Below are 19888 nucleotides of genomic sequence, written 5' to 3'. Positions count from 1 at the left end.
CCTGATGCCCTGGAGTGAGCTCTGGTGTCTGGACAACAGGAAGAGAACTGTCACAGAATGCTCAGGGGCACAGGAACTCTCACCAGGCAAACCTGTCAGGCAAGTCCTTCCCCACCCAGCTGGCCATGGAAAATAGGTAGCTTGGGAAGGGTGGTGACTGGTTCTGCAGTGTCCCAGTCCCTTTGGCACAGCAGGTGCATAAAAGTTGGCTTCCGACACCATCACAGCATTTATGGCCTTACCTCAGAGCCGCTGCCCTTGATCTACTTCACACTCAGTGCTGTTCCTTCTTCAGATCCTCCCAGCTTGTGATCTGTGGCCTGACTCACTTTCCTGTTTACAGCCTTCCCTCAACCCTTACTGCCAGTTTTACATGGTTTCTCTAGCAAATAACCTTTGCTTTCCTTTGGACTAGAGTTCAGGCTCTCTTCTGACAGACAACCTTTAGTTAAAAATACTGTACATCTTCCCTGACCCCTAGGACCCTTTGTCCCTGCTGTGAGAACAGTATACTTGCCAGACTCACTTTTACATATAAAGAGAAAGATGGGGGAATAGAATAAGTCCATAGAGAGGGAAGGAGCTGAGAAAAAAGGGAGAATAAGCCTGTTCCTTCTGTGAATATCTCCTGGCATTGGTGCAGACATTAAAATGAACACCACTGTCTTGGTTACTTTTCTCTCATTGCTGGGACAAACTACCTGATGCCCAAAATTAAGGAAGGAAAGGTTTATTTTGCTTACAGTTTGTGGAAGTTTCAGTCTGTACTTGGCAGATTATAAGGCAGAGTGGCACATGGCAGAGAGCTACAGCTCAGGGCGGCAGAACACAGCAAAGCAACAAACACACACCAGGGAGGAATGGGGGAGGAATGGCCTCAAGCACCCTTTTCCTCTCCCTTGCATATGCGAACTATCCACCCCAGGGCGGGTGCAGCTCTCACACCCATGTGTGAGAGCTCTAAAAGCCTGCCCCATGGCCGCATGAGGCTTTGGGGGGACACACAGACATAAACCATAACAACCACCAAGATTTGTTTAATCTAAAAAAGCTATCGGAAGTGATATGAGCCTCTTTAGCCTATATGGGCTTGTTGGGAACCTTTGGATTTGATACTACTGCTCTGTAGTCCAACTGAAATTCCTTTATTGTTCTATCCACAAGTGAATACATTCTGACAGGTAGTTTTACTTTTATATCTCAACTGTTCAGGGAACACTCACACTTAATTTGATGAAGTTTGAAGTACTTTCATTGCTAATTCTTTGTGGACTCTAGAATTTTATTAAATGGCAGCCCCTTTCTGAGGGTTCATAGCAATAGTATTAAAAAATATGGTAGATTGTCCAGGATGGGGTGGCTGGTGAGAGGAGTGAGTTTAGCTCCCCGCTCCCTTGCCCCAGGACTGTGCAGCTGGTAAGAGAAATCTGAGATCCATCCCTCCCTCCCTCTGCTGGTAGATTCAGGGCCCAGAGACCTTAGGGAACACCAGAAGCACAGTAGGACCTTGACTGAGGTGCACACAGTGGACAGGTGGAACTAGTGGTATGGAATTATCCTGTGCAACATTAGCAGTATAAGCCATCAGGTGATCTCTAACCTTTCTGTTTTATTCTACTTGTCCTCTTCCTCTCATTTGGCAACTATCTCACTTGATTTTATGATACTTTTATGCAAGTAAACATTGTCACTTTCTGGTTCACTTCAAAACTCCTAGGCCTTTCCTTCCAATCATTCCCTCCTGTGTCCTACAATTACCCAAAACCTGGATGATCATCCTGTGCCCTCCAACCTTGCTTCTACTATATTTAACCTCACTCATCTCTCCATCTTACCCCTTATCCTCTAGGAAAACCTCACCCCCACAAAAGGGTAAAATCACTCCACTAAGTGGAAAATTATTGCATATGAGTTCCTGGTATAAGTTGGATTATATTATATTTCTGTTGACCTTTCTCCTACAGTTATAGATATCAGGCTTATAGTTGCTGTAGTTTGTAAGTAACGAGGCTGTACTTGAGTCTAAACTACTTTAAACAGGATGTCATACATGCTAGAAGCAGTTTCCTCCCCCTGTATGACAACACTGATTGTAAGGGGTCATATTATCACCATAGTCCAATACTAAAGGAATGGGCCCTAAGTCAAACTGATAGTAACTCCTCAGACTTAATATATTGGGAAGGTGGGTTATTGGCATAGACATAAAAACCAAGAATAAACTACATCTAGGAGACATCTGAAGGAACAGACACCTCCTAAAAAAGCCTCAACACAAGTGATAAGGCTCTCTAACATAAGAAGTCTACAAGCATCAATATAGAAAACAAAATAAAATAGAAAATGACAAGATTAAGAAGCAAAATGCAATCCCAAATGCCCAGCCCTCACAGGACAAGTCCAGAGCACAAACAGATAGCAGAAATCAGAAGTCAGCCACTGGAACTCACTGAAATGATGGCAGCAGAAGTAAAAAAACAAATGAAAGAGGCCATTGAAAAAATAATTTCTAAGGTACAAAAAAGAAATGAAAATAAAAAAAAAGACATTAAAGGAGATGCAGATAAACTAATAAAGGAGCTCAGGAAAACAGTGGAAACCATGAATGCCAAACAAACAAGAAATGGAATCAATGAAAGAGATTCAAACAGAAATGCAGGAGATTAGAAACTCTATTGAAAGTACATGCAGCATATTGAATGAAGGTGAGGATAGAATATCAGATCTAGAAGATAAGAATGTGACTAGTATTAAAAAATACTAGGAACCAGGAAAAGAAAGATATCTTTAAAATGGCAAGAGATCATGAAAAATCAGTCCAATGGCTACAGTATGAAGCAAAGAGGAACAACATAAAATTGATTGGAATCAGTGATGGAGCTAGAGACAGCACAAAAGCCATTAAAAACCTCCTCACAGAAATAATGGCAGAAAACTTCCCAAACCTGGATAAAGAATTTGACATACAAATAAATGAAGCATATAGAACTCCAAATAGCCATAACCAAAATAAATCTACACCAAGGTATATAGTAGGATTCCAGAAATTCAGCACACACAAAAAAATATTAAAAGCAGCTAGAGAAAAGAAACATATCATCTATAAAGGAAAGCCCATAAGAATCACTGAAGACTTCCCAACACAAACCCTCTCAAGGAGAGCTTGGAGTGAGGTATTTCAAGCTATAAAGGAAACAATGTTCAACCCAGATTGATGCACCCTGAAAAACTATTTTTCAAATTAATGGAGAAATAAGACACTTCCATGACAAAGAACAACAGAAGAAATGTCTGACCATCAAACCACCTCTCAGAATGTGCTGAAGAACATATTAGAAAGAGATAATGAAGACCACAAACACATGAACACCAATAGAAAGAAACCACCAGGCAGGGCAAGCAATTAAACAGAGGAGAAAGACAGAGAACAAACAACAGGGAAACAACATGAAAAAGAAAAGCCAATACATATCAGTTATAACTATCAGTGTAAATGGTCTCAAGTCACCAGTCAAAATAAACAGACTGGCAGAAGAGAACAAAAAGCAAGACCCAACAAAATGCTGCATTCAAGAAACACATTTAACCCAAAAAGAAATTCATAAACTGAAAGTCACATGATGGAAAACAATTCTCCATGCCACAGGAACCCAGAACAAAGCAGGGATAGCTATTCTATTTGCAGACAATGTAAACTTTAAGCCAAAACTGATCAAAAGAGATAAAGAAGGTCACTACATACTTGTTAAGGAAAAACTCCATGAAGAAGAGAATAACAATCATAAGTACTTGAATGAAGGTGAGGATAGAATATACTTCATTCATAAGGGAAAACTCCAAGAAGAAGAGAATAACAATCATAAATACTTGAATGAAGGTGAGGATAGAATGTACTTCATTCATAAGTACATAAATACTGCACCAAATAAAGGTTCACTCAACTATATAAAACATGTAGGAACAGACATGAAAAACCAGATAAGCACTAACACAATTGTAGTGGGGGACCTTAATACCAACTCACAAATAGATCGACTAGACAAAACAACAACAACAACAAAGTAATATTAGAATTAAACCAAGAATGTGAACAAATGGACTTGGTAGATGTCTAAAGAGTGTTCCACCCAAAAACATTAGAATACATTAGAACAAGTGGACTTGGTAGATGTCTAAAGAGTATTTCACCCCAAAACATTAGAATAGAAAACATGTAAGCTGCACATGGGATGTTCTCCAAAATAGACCATATATTAGCTTACAAAACATGTTTAAGTAAATGTAGAGGAATTGAAAGCATCCCATGCATACCATCTGACCATAGTGCAACGAAACTGGAAATTGATTACAAAAGAAATTACAAAAATGATACAGTAATCCCTCACGTATCATGGGAATTACATTCCAGAGACCCCCATGATAGGTAAAAATCTGCGAAGTAGTGGCATTATATTTATTTTATTATTTATATATTATGTCTTTATAAACCCTTCCCACACTCCTATAAACATTTCCCACTCTTACTAACTTTCCCCACACTTTTAGAAGCAATTCATATGCTCTTAAACACATTCTACACTCTTAAACCTATGTAATTTTAACAACATGTAAAATACTGTAATTGAAGTGAAGTGGACAAGGAGAGATGCTGAACATAAGGGCACAGTGTTGGAGAACAAACGTGGGAAAGCAAACAGGCCAATGCTGTGGTCACTGAGGCAATCAGCACTCAGGATACAGAACACAGCACTGTGGTTGGTTGTCTTCCATTCCATCAGCCAATAGTGTGCCGTGTACAATCTCATGTTTGCAAACTTGCACAAGCAGTAGTGGCATACTGCATTTCCATTGTGTACAGTACATACTCAATCTGCTGATGAAATACATACTGTATTTTGATTTAATATTCTTTTAATATGTTTAAATTAACATTTTAAATATTTTGATACTGTTTTAAATTTTTAAGGCAAAAATAATTAAAATCATAAATATTACATAAATGCGTATGTACCACAAAATCCCATGATATAGTGAAAACTCCACAGTAGAGAATTAGATATATTTAAAAAAAACTTGTGATACAGTGAAGCCAAAATAAATAAACCATGATATACTGAATTACAACTGTAAACACATGGAAATTAAACAATAGCCTTCTGAACAATAATGGGTCACAGGAAATTAAAGATGAAATTAAACAGTATATACAATTAAATGATAATGCTGATACAACATACTGAAATTTATGGGCTACAATGAAGCAATCCTACAAGGGAAATTTATAATGATGAATTGACAAATCAGGAAAGCAGATCAAGCTCAAATAAACAATCTAATGTTGAATCTCAAACTTCTAGAAAAAGAACAAATCAAACCCAAAGCTTATATGAGGGAGGAAATGATAAAGATAAGAGCAGAAATTAATGAAATAGAGACTAAGAAAACAATACAAAGAATCCATGAATCAAAGATGTTCTTTGAAAGAATGAATAAAATTGATAAGCTGTTAGCTAACTTGATCAAAAAGAGGAAAGAAAAAACACAAATTCAAGCAATTAAGAGTTAAAGGAGAGAAATCACAATGGATCCTACAGAAATCCATGAGATCATCAATACCTACTATGAGAACCTATATTCTAATAAGATGGAAAACACAGAAGAAATGGCCAGATTCCTAGACACAATTGAACTGCCCAAACTAAACCAAGAAGATACAAAAATTCTAAATAACCAGATATCAGCCAATGAAATTGAAAATGTAATGAAAAATTTATCAACAAAGAAAAGCCCAGGCCCTGATGGATTCACTGTTGAATTCTACAAGAAATTCAGAGAAGAACTCATGCCATTAATGCTGAAACTCTTTAAAGAAATTGAAAGCAAAGCAGTACTTCCAAAGTCATTCCTGGAAATGAGTATTACCCTAATTTTAAACCCAGAGACGAACGCGACAAAAAGAGATAACTACAGACCAATCTCCCTAATGAACATAGATTCAAAAATCCTTAATTAAGATTCTGGCAAACAGAATGCGGCAAATCAAGAAGATTACACATCATGACCAAGTGGAATTCATCCCAGTAATACAGAGATGTCTCAACACATGAAAATCAATAAATGTAATACACCATATTGACAGAACCAAGGACAAAAATCATATAACCTTCTCAATAGATGCAGGAAAAGCATTTGATAAAGTCCAATACCCATTCATGATAAAACCCTACAGAAAATTGGAATAGATGCTTTATCCCAATTTTATAAAAGCCATCTATGTCAAACCAACAGCTAACATCATATTAAATGTTCAAAAACCAAGAGCTTTAACTGTAAAACTGGGAACAAGAGAAGGCTGTCCATTATCACCACTCCTATTCAATTTAATTCTGGAAATAGCCAGAGCAATTAAACAAGAGAAAAAAGTAAAAGGAATAAATATAGGAAAGGAAGAAGTTAAATTATCATTATTAGCAGATGACGTGATATTCTACATAGAAGACCACAAAAACACGCCAGAAAACTTGTAGATTTAATATCCAAATTCAGTAGTGCAGTGGGATACAAAGTCAACACTCAAAAAACAGTAGCCTTCCTGGACACAAGCAACAAAGCCACAGAGAGAGAGAAATTAGTGAAAGCACACCCTTCACAATAGCATCTAAAAAAATGAAATACTTAGGAATCAATCTAACAAAGGAAGTAAAAGATCTGTACAGTGAAAATTATAGTACTGTAAAAAAGGAGATCAAAGGGGATATCAGAAAATGGAAAGATATTCCTTGTTCATGGATAGGAAGAACCAGCATAGTGATAATGGCCATACTTCTAAAACTGCTATATAGATTTAATGCAATCCCAATCAAAATATCATTAGCATACCTCACAGAAGTAGGGGAAACTCTCCTAAAATTCATTTGGAACCAGAAGAGACCTAGAATAGCAAAAGCAATACTGGCCAACAAAGGCAAGTCAGGGGGCATCACAATCCCAGACCTAAAATTACACTACAGAGTTACTGTGATAAAATCAGTATGGTATTGGCTAAAAAACAGAGCTGAGAATCAGTGGAACAGATTAGAAGATGCAGACATAGCTGCAAACACACTCAGCCACCTTATTTTTGACAAAGGGACCAAATATGTTCACTGGAAGTAAGATAGCATCTTTAATAAATGGTGCTGGAAAAACTGGCTTTCCACATACCAAAGACTAAAACTAGACCCATGTGTATCGCCATGCATTAAACTAAAGTAAAAATGGATCAAAGATCTAAATATTAAAATAGAAACACTAAATTTACTGGAAGAGAATATAGGTAGAAATTTTGAAGATAAAGTTGTAGGCAGAGATTTTATGAACAAGGGAAATATTACAAAGAATCAACACTTGGGATCTTACCTTATTTAAAAGCTTCACACCAAAAGAAATCACCAAGAGAGTGAAAAGACAATCCACAGAGCAGGAAAAAATTTTAGCCAACAGTGCTCAGACAAAAGACTTATGTCTAGAACATATAAAGAACTGAAGAAAATCAGACTCCCCCACCCAATTTCAGAGACCCAATCCAAAAATGGGCATCTGAGGTGAATACACATTTCTCAGATGAAGAAATACAAATGCCAAATAAATATATGAAAAAATGTTCAACATCATTGGTCATTCAGAAGGTGCACATTAAAACAACACTGAGATTCCATCTCACCCTAGAAAGAATGGCTATCATCAAAAAATTAACTGATAACAAGTGCTGGCTGGGCTGTGGGGAAAAAGCAACCTTTCTCCTCTATTGATAGAAGTGTAGACTGTTGCAACCACTGAGGAAATCAGTGTGGACATTCCTTAAAAAAACTAGGATTAGAGGTCCCATTTGATCCATGTATGACCCTTCTGGGTATCTTCTCAGAAGAATTAAAAGACATCCTACCATAGTAAAATATGTGCACCCATGTTTATAGCAGCACAATTTGTAATAGCTAAATCTTGGAAACAAGCCACATGCCCATCAACTGAGGAATGAATAAAAAAGAGATGGTTTTTAATATAATGGAGTACTACTCAGCCATAAGCATAAACTGGAGACTTTTAGAGGTGAATGGATGCAACTCAAAACCATACTGTTAAGTGAAATAAATCAGACCCATATGTCTAAACATTGTATTGTCTCACTAGTGTGAGAAACTGAATGAGTAAATAAGATCCAAAATATACAATATATGTTGTGCATTGGCAAGAAACTGTTCAAAAGAAAAGAGAAACTGTGATAGGATAAAGGGGAAAGAAAGAAAGAGAAAAAATATGTGTATACACAAGATATTTAAATGCTTATACAGCTATTTTCTCTTAGTTCATTGAAAAGGAAGTTTTGAGCTGATATTGTTTGGATGAGATATCATGCCTATATTTTGTACTCCGAATCACTACTATGAAGACAACAATATGCAATGTATTAATTATTTTAACTCTCCTAATAACCTGTTTTGAAACTCTGTTTTATTGTTATTTTTTTCTCTTTAAAATAAAAAAATAAAAATATGGTAGTTTTTTTGAGTGGTCTTTGCCCTACTTGTGCCTTATTCTTTAGGGAACTGTCTCTACCCACAGCCCTGCCAGAAGCATAGACTTGTTCATGCCGTGTGATCTTCACTACAGATGATTGGACCCATGGCACACATTTGAGCCTGATACAGTAGGTCCATAAACAATGTCACTGGCCAATGTAGTCATCTTGTTGAATATTTGAGCTCAAGTATCTGTTAGTCATTGGTGGGTGCTGGGCTCCTCAGGTTCATGCTATGTAGGTAGGCTTAGGTTGTTAGAGCACAGAAACAATTAATAAGCAGAGAAAGCTGATTTGCAGAGAGGAGGAGGATATACCTACATCAGGCATGCAGTGAGTTAAGGAGTCACAGAGATCCAGAAAGAGTGATAGAGAACATGTCTTTAGCTCTTGGTGGCTTTCCAGTTTCAGATTCCAAAAACTCTTTGATATTTTATTTCCTGTTTGTGGATGTCCATTGAATGACCTCTTGGATCCTATAAATGCCCTCACCCTTACCAGCTCTTTTTTTTTCTTTTTGAGATAAGGGTTTCTGTTCCTTATAGCTGAAAAGCCCTGACTAAAATAAACTGCAAGCTAGGTGTGGCCAGCAATAGCTGCCACAGAGAGCTATAAACTTGTACCTTGGTAATATTAAGCAAAGGGTGGAATGTTTTCTAGTTGCTTATTTTGAAGTAGAGCTAAGTGTCACTGAGAACTGCTTACATCTGTGCAGTCACTATTAACCATTTAGATGTTCTGGCTTTCCACTCATTTCTGCTTGTGATAACGGTATTGGCTTTATAGGATGAGTCATAAAAGCTCTGTTTGGGGAAAAAATACCCGATTAAAGACCAAGATTGGTCTTTAACATTAAAGACCAAGATTGCCTCTACTGGTTTATAGTGGTGAACTTTTTTCTTATTCATGCTAGAGATATGATTTTGATTGCCTTGCCAACAAACTCACTGCACTGGAGGTATCTATGTCTGGGGAGATTCCAGATAGATGGCATAGGAAGGGAGGCTGGGATGAGAATGAGGTTAACAACAGTCTGTGTTCTCTCTCCAGCAATTACAAGTTCATCTCCTCATCAGTCTTAGCTCCTACACCACGCTGGCATTCATCTGGGTGGAGAAGTGTAAGTGGGCACTCTGGGAATGGAGCTGTGGCTGTCCTGTGTGTGTGTGTGTGTGTGTGTGTGTGTGTGTGTGTGTGTGTGTGCGTTTTGATGAGCTGAAGGAGGACACTGTAATTTGCCTGTGACACAGTGCTGGTCTAGGTCAAAAAGTCTGAAATACTCTACAGGGTTTTGTTTATATATTTTCCTTCTTTTTGTTTAGTTTTCAGTTTTTGCTTTTTATTAGTGCTTGTTCACAGTACATAATGATTGCATTCCTCCTGCAGAGTTGGCACACGTACACAACACATTTCAATTATCTTCTCATCCCCACCCCAGCCTCCATCTCTCAATCTCCCTTCATTTGCAAAATGTCTACTTCCCTGTTTCCTATTACATATCTTTTGTTTTTCTCTTTATTTATACTTTGGGTTTCTCATGTAAGAGAAACCATGTAACATTTAAGCTCGTGAGTCTGATTTATTTCGCTTAACATTTTGGTCTCAAAGTGCATCCATCGTCCCCTAGATGACTCAGGCCTATTCTTCTTTATGGCAGAGTAGTACTCTATGGTGTGTAAACACCACTTTTCTTTTTCCATTTATCTGCTGAAGGGCATACAGGCTGCTTCCAAGATTTAGCGACTATGGTTTGTGCTGCTATAAACAGGGGTGTGCATGTATCAGTGTAACATGTCTAAAGGGGAATAGCTAGTCAAATGGAATTTCTAGTTTTATTTTTTGAGGAATTTCCATGCTGATTTCCATAGTGGTTGTACTGGTTTTCATTCCCAACACCAGTGTACAAGGGTTCCATTTCCCCCCAACAGCCTCACCAGTATTTGTTATTATTTGATTTCTTAATGATGGCCATTCTTTCTGAGTAAAATGGAATCTCAGTGTTGTTTTAATTTACATTTTCAGCTGTGCAAAGAACTCTTGGAGAAGGTGGAGAGAGAACTGGTTTACGATGAGAGGCAGCATAGCCTAGTCATAGGTGTACAGGCTCTAGACTCAGACTATCTTTGCTGAAATCCCAAGCCCACTACTTAGTATCTCTATGACCTTGGACAGGCTGCTTAAGTTCTCGCTGCCTCAATTTCTTCATTTATAACATGGGAATAATAATAGTGCCTACCTTGTGGGTTTGTTGTGAAGAGTAAAGGAATCAATACAAGTAATATGCATAGAGTAATGTCTGGTTTAGAGTAGGTACTTAAGAAATGCTAGTTATTATTACTTCCTAAGACATCAGCCAGTGTGCCTCCAAGACAGCAAGCATGGGAACTCACATCACAAGTGCACTATATTTTTCTCCCGAGGAAAAAATGCAAAGCGTGTTTTCCTTGACTTATGGAGTGCATGTGTATTGGCTAAAACAAGAAAGAAGAGTCATAAAAGGCTACTAAAATGGAGATGGGAAGAGAGAGAAAGAAAGATTGGGCTGAATTTTATAAAGGGAAGGAATAGTAAGAATAATAACTTATTTATGAAATATAGGGAAACTAGAACTGGCATGAAAGGTGAATACTTTGAGATGAATACTTAAGCAGATGGTCACTTGACTGTGCTCCCAAAGTGAGTGGCTCAGTCCCTGAGCTCCTTAGCTCAGGAGTATGGAGAGCAACTGGATGAAAGTTACAGTTAGAGTCCAGAGTGGTTAGGGATATTTCTGATAGAGCCCTAAAGTTAGTCCAACCGAGTCTTGTAAGTAACTCATATTGTTGTAGTACTTTATAAAACGTTAAAGACAGCCTGAACTTAATAGGATTCTCATAATAATCATTTACTGAGCTTCTACTTTGGGCAAAGCTCTCCTGGGAATTAAAAGAGAGAAAGATGGGTTGTGTTGAAATTTCTGCTTTGTATTGCCACCCAGAAATACTAATCAAGTTATTTAAATTGAAGACTTAATATATTTGATTAACTTTTACTTACAATACTTTGAGTTCACCACTGATAATGTGAAGAATCTAAGGAAATGGAAGTTCTCTTTTTTCTTATTGTTTTGTTCTTATAATTCTACTCTTATGTCAATAGAAAATTACATCCTTTTATTTCTTTTTCTCTTTTGGCGTCCTAGAGATTGAGCCCAGGGCTCTGCCAATGCTAAGTATAGACTGTACCGGTGAACCATACCTCCAGCCTCTTATTTTTAGACTAGTTATTTTTAAAATACAGTTTTAGAGTGACAAGTTAGTTTATTCATTCTCTTCAGCCCTGGGTTCTAGTCTTCTGTATTTTCTTTCTTATTAAGCTGTTTCCTCCATGATCAGGATAATTGTAGTTCAGTTGTTTCTGTATACAGACAGGCTGAAATGTGTTATGTTTTATCTCAGATTTCCTAGAACGAGATTTACTATGAAGTCAGTGTAGTTGCAGGCAGGGTCCATCACTGATATGTTTGGATGGGGAGAGGAAGTGAGTTTGCAATGTCAAACACTTCTGTAAACACTTTTGGTCAGTAACCTAAAGGCATAATGTAAGAGATTGTCTTAACTGTCATTGACTCCAGTAATTTGTTGTAAACTTCTGACTTTATATTTTTAATTTTGTATTTTATTTTAAAGAAGTATTCTCCTTCAAGATTATATATGTTTCTGGTCCTAGATTATATTTATATTTCTGAGCCCACGAAGCCTAGTTCTGCTTCTGATATCCAATGATGTAATCAGTTGGGAATTTCATTTAACTATTTAAAATTTTTATTTTAAAATTAATCTTATTAGTTTTTAAAATATATTTAAATTTTGTTTCAAATGAATTTAAATTTTTATTATAGTAATAAAATAAAAGGTTGTGTTAAAATGTTTTAAACAAATAGTAGCTGCTTGACTCAGATTTTTCTCTCTTGATTTGCTCTTCTATATCCTTCAGGTGTAGCCCTTTTAATTCCTTCAGATGTTTCCCCTAATGTTTACCTTTGTATTATTTTTTTAATAACTGACTTTCTTAATTGATTAGTTTCAGATATTATATATTGGGTTCCTGAATTAATAGCCAAGGATTTAACTTTGTTACTCCAAACACCCCTTTTCTGTCCTCTCATTTCCCCAAAAGAGTTAAATCACAATTTTTGTTACCTCAAGCTTTAGTGTTATTACTATGATGATTGTGTAAGAATAGCAAAAGCAAGTTTTCTTTGTCATCCCTTCTTATAGAGTTTGTCCAGGAGTTAGCAGTTATTTTATTTTTCTTTTGGTTAGTTTTTTGTATATATGTCTGAATGAACTGCTTTTCCTTTCTTTTTATATGACTTTTTGTTTTCCCCAGAGTTTATAATTGCTTTGTTTTTTTCCTTTGCTTCATTTTCTATATATCTAGCTAAATACATCATCAGAACTACCAACTATCGATCCTATCAATGTTATTTATGGATGTGGTCCAGCATATCTCCCAAGTCTTTCCTTCTTTTTTGTTCTCCTAGAAGCTTTTCTTTCATAATCACTTATTCTCCTGCTCCTATATGGACTGACTTTTTACCTAGTGCCTGAAATATCATGCTAAGCTTTTAGTGAAGATATTTGGTGAGAATGACTTCCAATGGGTTCTTTCTAAATCTTAGGGAATTTTCCACACTTTATACAAGGTATGATTGAAAATAGAGTGTTTAAATTAAAATTTATTACAGTAAAATACACATTGCCATTAATTCCCCTCAAAGTACTCCCCCTCACTTAGAACACATTTATCCCATTGTTCTTGTCACTTTCTGAAGTAGTTGTGGAAGTCCTCTTTACTGAGTGTTTAATTGTACTGTTGTGATTGACTTGCTGTCCTGAATTAATTCCACATATGTACCTTCCATGATCATTTTGATTTTGGGGCAGAGCCAGAAGTTGCATGTTGCCAGATCCACTGCATAAAGTGGATGAGGACACACTGTAATGCTTTTATGTACCTGTTTTTACATTGGATGGCACTTGGCAGCAGCATTCTCTGTATTTTTTATCACATCTTGTAAAGACATGCATGAAAGAGAACTTCCAGAACTGCTTCAGAAAGTGGCAATTGTGATGGGATGAGTGTGTTCAAAGCAAGGGAGAGTATTTTGTTTTTTGGGGGGGATTAATGGTAATGTGTCTTTTACTGTAATAAAAGGTTTAAAATTTAACCATTCACCATATATTTTAAAGACTCACAGTTTTATATAAACAAATTCTGAAAATATATTTTAAGTGCCTGATACAGTACATGGCCTGCCTTCATTTTCTAGTTGACTATGCCAAGTTTACATAATAAAGTGAAGGAAATAATCCTAAAGATGGATAAAGTACCACATCTGGATATACCCTGAAGTGTTTAGTGATTAAAGGTCGGGCTTCTGATGTATATTTCAACTCCTATTTCTCAACAAGTTTATTAACCTTAGAGTAAATTACTTGAATTATGAATCCAGGTAATTAGTAAGAATAAATTCCCAATTTCTTATTATTCTCAGAATCACAGTGGTACTATCTGTGAGTTTTAACATAGAGAAGTTAAATATAATTTAAACATACATTATATATTTTCAAAGCATACAAAACTTGTTTTGTATACTTTTTATTATTTGTACACTAAAGCATTCCTTAACAAGAAGTTAACTACTACTTCTATCAATGGCTTTTTCCCCTTAGTGCTTTGAATATACAGAGCATTTAGTTATTTTTTACTGTGCACTTCCAAAGCAGGCCAATGGCATTATTTTACTTTGCTAAGGTAGAAATTAAGACCATTAAAATTAATAACTAAGCTGTCTTAAGAGAGACTTCTTACTCCTCTTTAAGGGAGGATTAGTGTTTTCCTAGATAACTCACCATGTAAATCCAGAAAGACGCTGATTCATTGGAGGAGACATATTTTTCTAATGCATTTCCATATATTTTGACACTGTGCTTTTTTGTTGAAAGTCAAATGACTTATTCATTTCAATTCTTATAAAACATAGACCATTATTTTCACTTGATTTATTTTCACTTATTTCCTAAGAACATTGTCAAAGAAAAATGTGTTTTTAAACGCTTAAGGCCTTGGCTGGAACACCCGGGGCCCCATAACCCTTACAAGCAGAGATTAAATACTGTATGTCTGATCTGGTCCTTCATTCACAATGCACTCCTCTTGGAATGCCCCTGGCCTCTGCCTGGACCTGTAGCTTTGAAGCCATTGCACATGTCAGGATGTGCTGCTCCTTCGCCCTTCCTGTTCTGTCCTCAGGAGTGTTGTCTGCTTCAAGCTGTGGACAAACATAGGAGTGGCAAATGCTTTGGGTCAGGTGTGGTCTGCCCTGATTGTCTGAGATCCCTGCCCCAGGCCCCAGACTTGAGTGGTGGCGGGTCACTTTGAGGAAAGGGTGGAGACAGAGATATACTTACTAGAGATAATGGCAGGATTCCTGGCTATTTATCAGAGGCAATTGCCTCTGCTTTCCTGTTTGATGAGCCAGGACTTTTACAATTGAAAGTATATTTTCTCATCTGTCCACTTAAACTCAAGTGTAGACAGGGTGTTAGTGGGTTATTTGGTACAGTAACTTATTTTCATCAGTGTTGTAGGATTTCTAGCCCAACTGCAGGTTATAGTGTACCTGATTGATTTGAAACTTATTCTTTAGGACTGCTAATCCATTTTCCCTGCACTTTTGGATACTTTAAAATGAATTATTTTCCTACTTACATGTATTCATTTTCTTTTTTTTTTTTCCTGTACCGGGAATCCAACTCACGACCTTGTACTTGCCAGACAGGCACTGTGCCACTGAGCTAAATCCCCAGCCCCCTACTTACATGTATTATATAGAGGGGATTCCTGGCACTGGCATTTACTTTCTAACTACTGGAAGCTTACCAAAATTAAATACATTTACTTAATCAATTGACTATGAAGACTTACTTTTTTTCCTCAGTTAGATTCCACATCACGTCTCTCTGATGAACAGTTAAAGTGTCTTCTGGATAAGTACACATTCGAACAGAAATCCATCGCTGGATGGATTTCCAAAAAAGAAAATGAAGGCATTGAGGATAAGACACCTGACTTCCCCCAACTTTCCGGATCTGTCCTGTCAGAGTTACTAAATGGATCAGAAGCAAAAGTCCAGAATACAGAGGTGGAAGATGGAAACATGCATGAGAATGCAGAATGTGAAGGTTCTGTGGGTTATTACCTCACTAAAGCCTTGGCTGGGCATTTTATGTCAGAAGCTTTTGTCATCGAAGCAGAGAAAATGAAGTGCCACCAGTTTTCCAAAAACGAGGTTTTTAGTGAAACAGAAGACTATTTTATGTCAAAGACTGTTGGCATCGGGAGATTGCAGAGGCCCTCTTTCTTGGATGATCCACTGTATGGTATCAGTATGAGCCTTTCATTGGAAGACCAGCACCTGAAACTCAGTCCTCCCAAGGAACCAACACCAGGTGAGGCTTGGAGAATATATATTTTGGGGAATAATTCAGCGTGGCAACTCAGTACAAAGATATGATTTGACGTAGAGCAGGGGATAAAGATATATTTGCAAGACACAGTTGAGAGCAGTAAGTGCTTGGACATAAGAACATATTTATCAATGTTCTTATGAGAGCAAGGTTCAGATTAGTGCTCTTATGAAATGCATTATTCTTGAAGATAATTCTGTCATCTGGAAAACAATGTTGATTTCAGAGAAAGTAGTTTGAATGGGAACAAATAATTGGAGCAGATTTGCTTCATGCTTTGAATTTTCAGCTTTAGTGGTGAAAATTTGTCTCTAGGAATGAATTTGCAAATTGCCATTATCGTCATGGTTTTATCAGTTTCTGCATGCAAAACTTCCTGTCCAGCCCACTCCTGTATCCTCAGGTATTTTTTCATGATCCAATGTAGCTTCTTACAATGGTACAACTGTCCAAGATTCAAATAAGATAGGCAGTTTTTGACATAACAAAATATATAATTATTTATCTATGTTAGAAGTCTATTTCAAAATTCATGAGTCTATTTAAAAAACCTCAACTTTTACTTCTAATGTATATTACTTTAGAATATATTGCCTTTTAAATCTACAAATCTAGTTTTTCATCTGTTTCCTTTTAAGTCTATAAAGTATTAATTTCAAACTCTTCAGTCCCATATTTTAGACTTTCAATTTCTGTTTCCTCAATCCTGTAGCCTCAAAATTTGAATCTTTATTGAATTAGCCCTCTCCCTTGCTTTCCACTTCTAACTTTTGGGTACTGTTTGGTGTACTCCTACAGCATCACTCATACCTGTTCCTTGTCTCTTCCTGTGACATTTGGACCAGTGTGATAATCCTGTGGAAGCTGCCTTGCTTCTTGTCTTTTCCCTCCCTCTGCCACTAAGCTGATTGCTCAGGGTACAGCTTTCATAACCACACTTCCCATCTCCAAAACGTGTGACTCTCCATTGCCTATGGAATGAAATCTGAATGCTTTCTACTTGCTCTTGAAGGCCTGTAGAGTCTATTCAGAAGTTCTCTTCTTAGTCTCTGATTAGTCACCTAAATGTTACTCAGGAAATTACTAATTTTGTCCCTGGATTTCCAGAGCTTTCCCATGCTTCTGGTGTACAGGCCCCTTTCTTCACAGGAATGTTTAGGTGCTCCTTTAACGTTATTAAATTCCAATTCCACTCTCACTGAAGGTGACTTTTCTGGCCCACTCTCCTAACACTTTTATTTCTGCTCTCAGTGTTCAAGCACACTGGTTCTCTGTTGTATCATTTTACACATTCTGCCTTGATATATTCACATACACATCTACCTTCTCTTCCTTTGAATCGTGTAACTAAAAGAACAGATTACTGTGAATATGGTGCAGGGAACATGGGAGTGCAGATGTCTTTTCGACATACTGACTTCAATTTCTTTGGATATATGACCAGAAGTGAGGTTGATGGATCATATGGTGGTCTTGGTTTTAGTTTTTTGAGGAACATCCAACAGTTTTTTACATGGATATATAATTTACATTCCCACCAACAGTATGCAAGGGTTCTCTTTACTCCACATCCTCACCAACACTTTCATCTTTCAAATAACAGCCATTCTAACCAATGTGAAGTGACATCCCATTGGGGTTTTAAGTTGAATTTTCCTAATGATTAGTGATGCTGAGCATTTTTTCATGAGCTCCTTGACCATTTGTATATCTTTTTTTTTTTTTTTTTTGAGAAATATCTGCCCATTTCTGAAAATTAGATTTTTTTTTCTATTAGGTTGTTTGGGTTTCATCTGCATTTTGGACATTAACCCCTTATCAGATGTATGGTTTTCAAACATTTTCTCCCATTCTGTGGGTTGCCTCTTTGTTTTGTTCTTTACTTCCTTTGCTGTGCAGAGCTTTTTAGTTTGATATAACCTCGTTTGTCCATTTCTTTTTTTGTTGCCTGTGCTTTGGAGGTCATATCCAAAATATTGTCCTCCAGACCAATGTCATATAGTATTTCTCTTATATTTTATTTTGCTAGTTTTATAGTTTCAGGTATTATATTTAAAGCTTTTTTTGAGTTGATTTTCATATGTAGTAAAAGGATCAAATTTCATTTTCTACTTGTATATATGTAGTTTTTCTGGTGCCACTTATTGAAAGGACTGATTTTTCTCCTGTCGTGTATTCTTAGAACTTTTGTCAAAAATCAGTTGATCAGAAATGTATGGATTTGTTTCTGGGTTTTCTAACCTTTCTATTAATTGATGTGCCTGTTTTATGCTAGTACCATGTTGTTCTGATTGCCAGTGTTTTATAAAATATTTTGAAATTAGAAAATTTGGTGTTTCCAGCTTTGTTCTTTTTGCTCAGGAGTGTTTTGGCTTTTCAGAGTCTTTTACAGTTCTAGAGGAACTTAAGATTGTTGTGAAAAGACATTGGAAGTTTGCTAGAGATGGCACTGAAGCTGTAGATCACTTGGGGTTGTACAAATATTTAACAGTATTAATTCTCTAATCCATGAGTATGGAATTACCTTTTTATTTATTGATCTCTCCAATTTTGTTTTTTGTTTTTTTGAGACAAAGTTCAGGCTGGCTTTGAGTTCACTTTGTAGCCCAGGCTGGCCTTGAGCTCCCAATGATCTTCCTGCCTCAGCCTCCTGAGTGCTGGGATTACAGATGTATGCCAACATACCTGGTCTCTTCAATTTCTTTCATCAGTCTTTTTGAGTTTTTGATACACAGTTCTGTCATTTTACTTGTTAAATTTACTCCTAAATATTATTTTTCATGCTGTTGTAAATGAGACTGTTTTCTTAGTGGATATGTTCATTATATATGTAGAAGTGTTACTGATTTTTGTGTTAACTTTATATGCTGTAGGTTTACTGAATTTATTATTAGTCCTAACAGTTTTTTAAAAATTGTTTTTATTTGAAAGAGAAAAGAACAAAAATAAAATAACAAAAACAAAGACAAAAACAAAACAACACAAAAACTATAAAAACAATTCAGAATTTCAAAACAAGATGATAGGAAATCAACAATGGTTGTTGTATTACTTACTGTTATCTTCAAAGTAGTTGCTCAGATTACCAGATATAGGCATGCAAGATTGATCAAACAATTAAACATTAACTATTCTCTTCAATAAATCAATAGAAATTAGTAGTACAATTGTCTTAGCTATCCTGTGCATGTGTGTGTATATATGATTGATTTCTTGATAATGGCCGTTCTTACTGGGGTGAGACGAAATCTCAGTGTTGTTTTAATTTGCATCTCTCAAAAGACCAATGATGTTGAACGTTTTTTCATATATTTATTTGCCATTTTTATTTCTTCATCTGAGAAGTGTGTATTCATCTCAGATGCCCATTTTTGGATTGGGTGTTTGAATTTGTAGGGTCTGATTTTTTTTCAATTTTCTATATGTTCTAGATATAAGTCCTTTTTCTGAGAGATGGTTAGCTAAAATGGTTTCCCACTCTGTGGGTTGTCTTTTCACTCTATTGGTGATTTCTTTTGAAGTATGAAAGCTTTTTAATAGCATAAGATCCCAGGTGTTGATTCTTTGAATTCTTTCCCATGCAGTTTGGGTTTTGTTCATGAAAACTGTGCCTACCCCTATGTCTTTAAGATTCTGACCTACTTTATCTTCCAGAATATTTAGTGTTTCTGCTTTAATATTTAAATTTTTTAATCTATTTTGACTTTAGTGCATGGGGATAGACATGGATCTAGTTTTAGTCTTCGGCATGTAGAGAGCCGGTTTTTCCAGCACCATTTATTAAAGAGGCTATCTTTCTTGTAGTGAACATGTTTGG

General features: G+C 36.4%; 1 protein-coding gene across 8 annotated transcripts in view; it reads left to right on the top strand.

Annotated features, from left to right (window-relative positions):
- Window positions 1–19888, top strand: part of Fsip1 (fibrous sheath interacting protein 1) — a 203350-nt gene that overhangs the window by 163049 nt on the left and 20413 nt on the right. For 3 of the 8 annotated variants that reach the window (XM_005381206.2, XM_005381205.2, XM_013512592.1), the window contains exon 13: window positions 15547–16053. The exons of 1 other annotated variant lie outside the window; for it this stretch is intronic. In XM_005381206.2, coding sequence (XP_005381263.1) covers window positions 15547–16053 — 507 coding nt within the window. Of the gene's footprint in view, window positions 1–15542; window positions 16054–19888 lie in introns of those variants that run through there. 4 more of the 8 variants (XR_260360.2, XR_260361.2, XM_005381208.2 and 1 more) reach the window with 3 other exon arrangements.

The sequence above is a fragment of the Chinchilla lanigera genome, unplaced genomic scaffold (assembly GCF_000276665.1).
Source record: "Chinchilla lanigera isolate Chin_1 unplaced genomic scaffold, ChiLan1.0 scaffold00015, whole genome shotgun sequence".
Lineage (NCBI taxonomy): Eukaryota > Metazoa > Chordata > Mammalia > Rodentia > Chinchillidae > Chinchilla > Chinchilla lanigera.
This window is presented reverse-complemented; position numbering and strand designations above follow the sequence as displayed.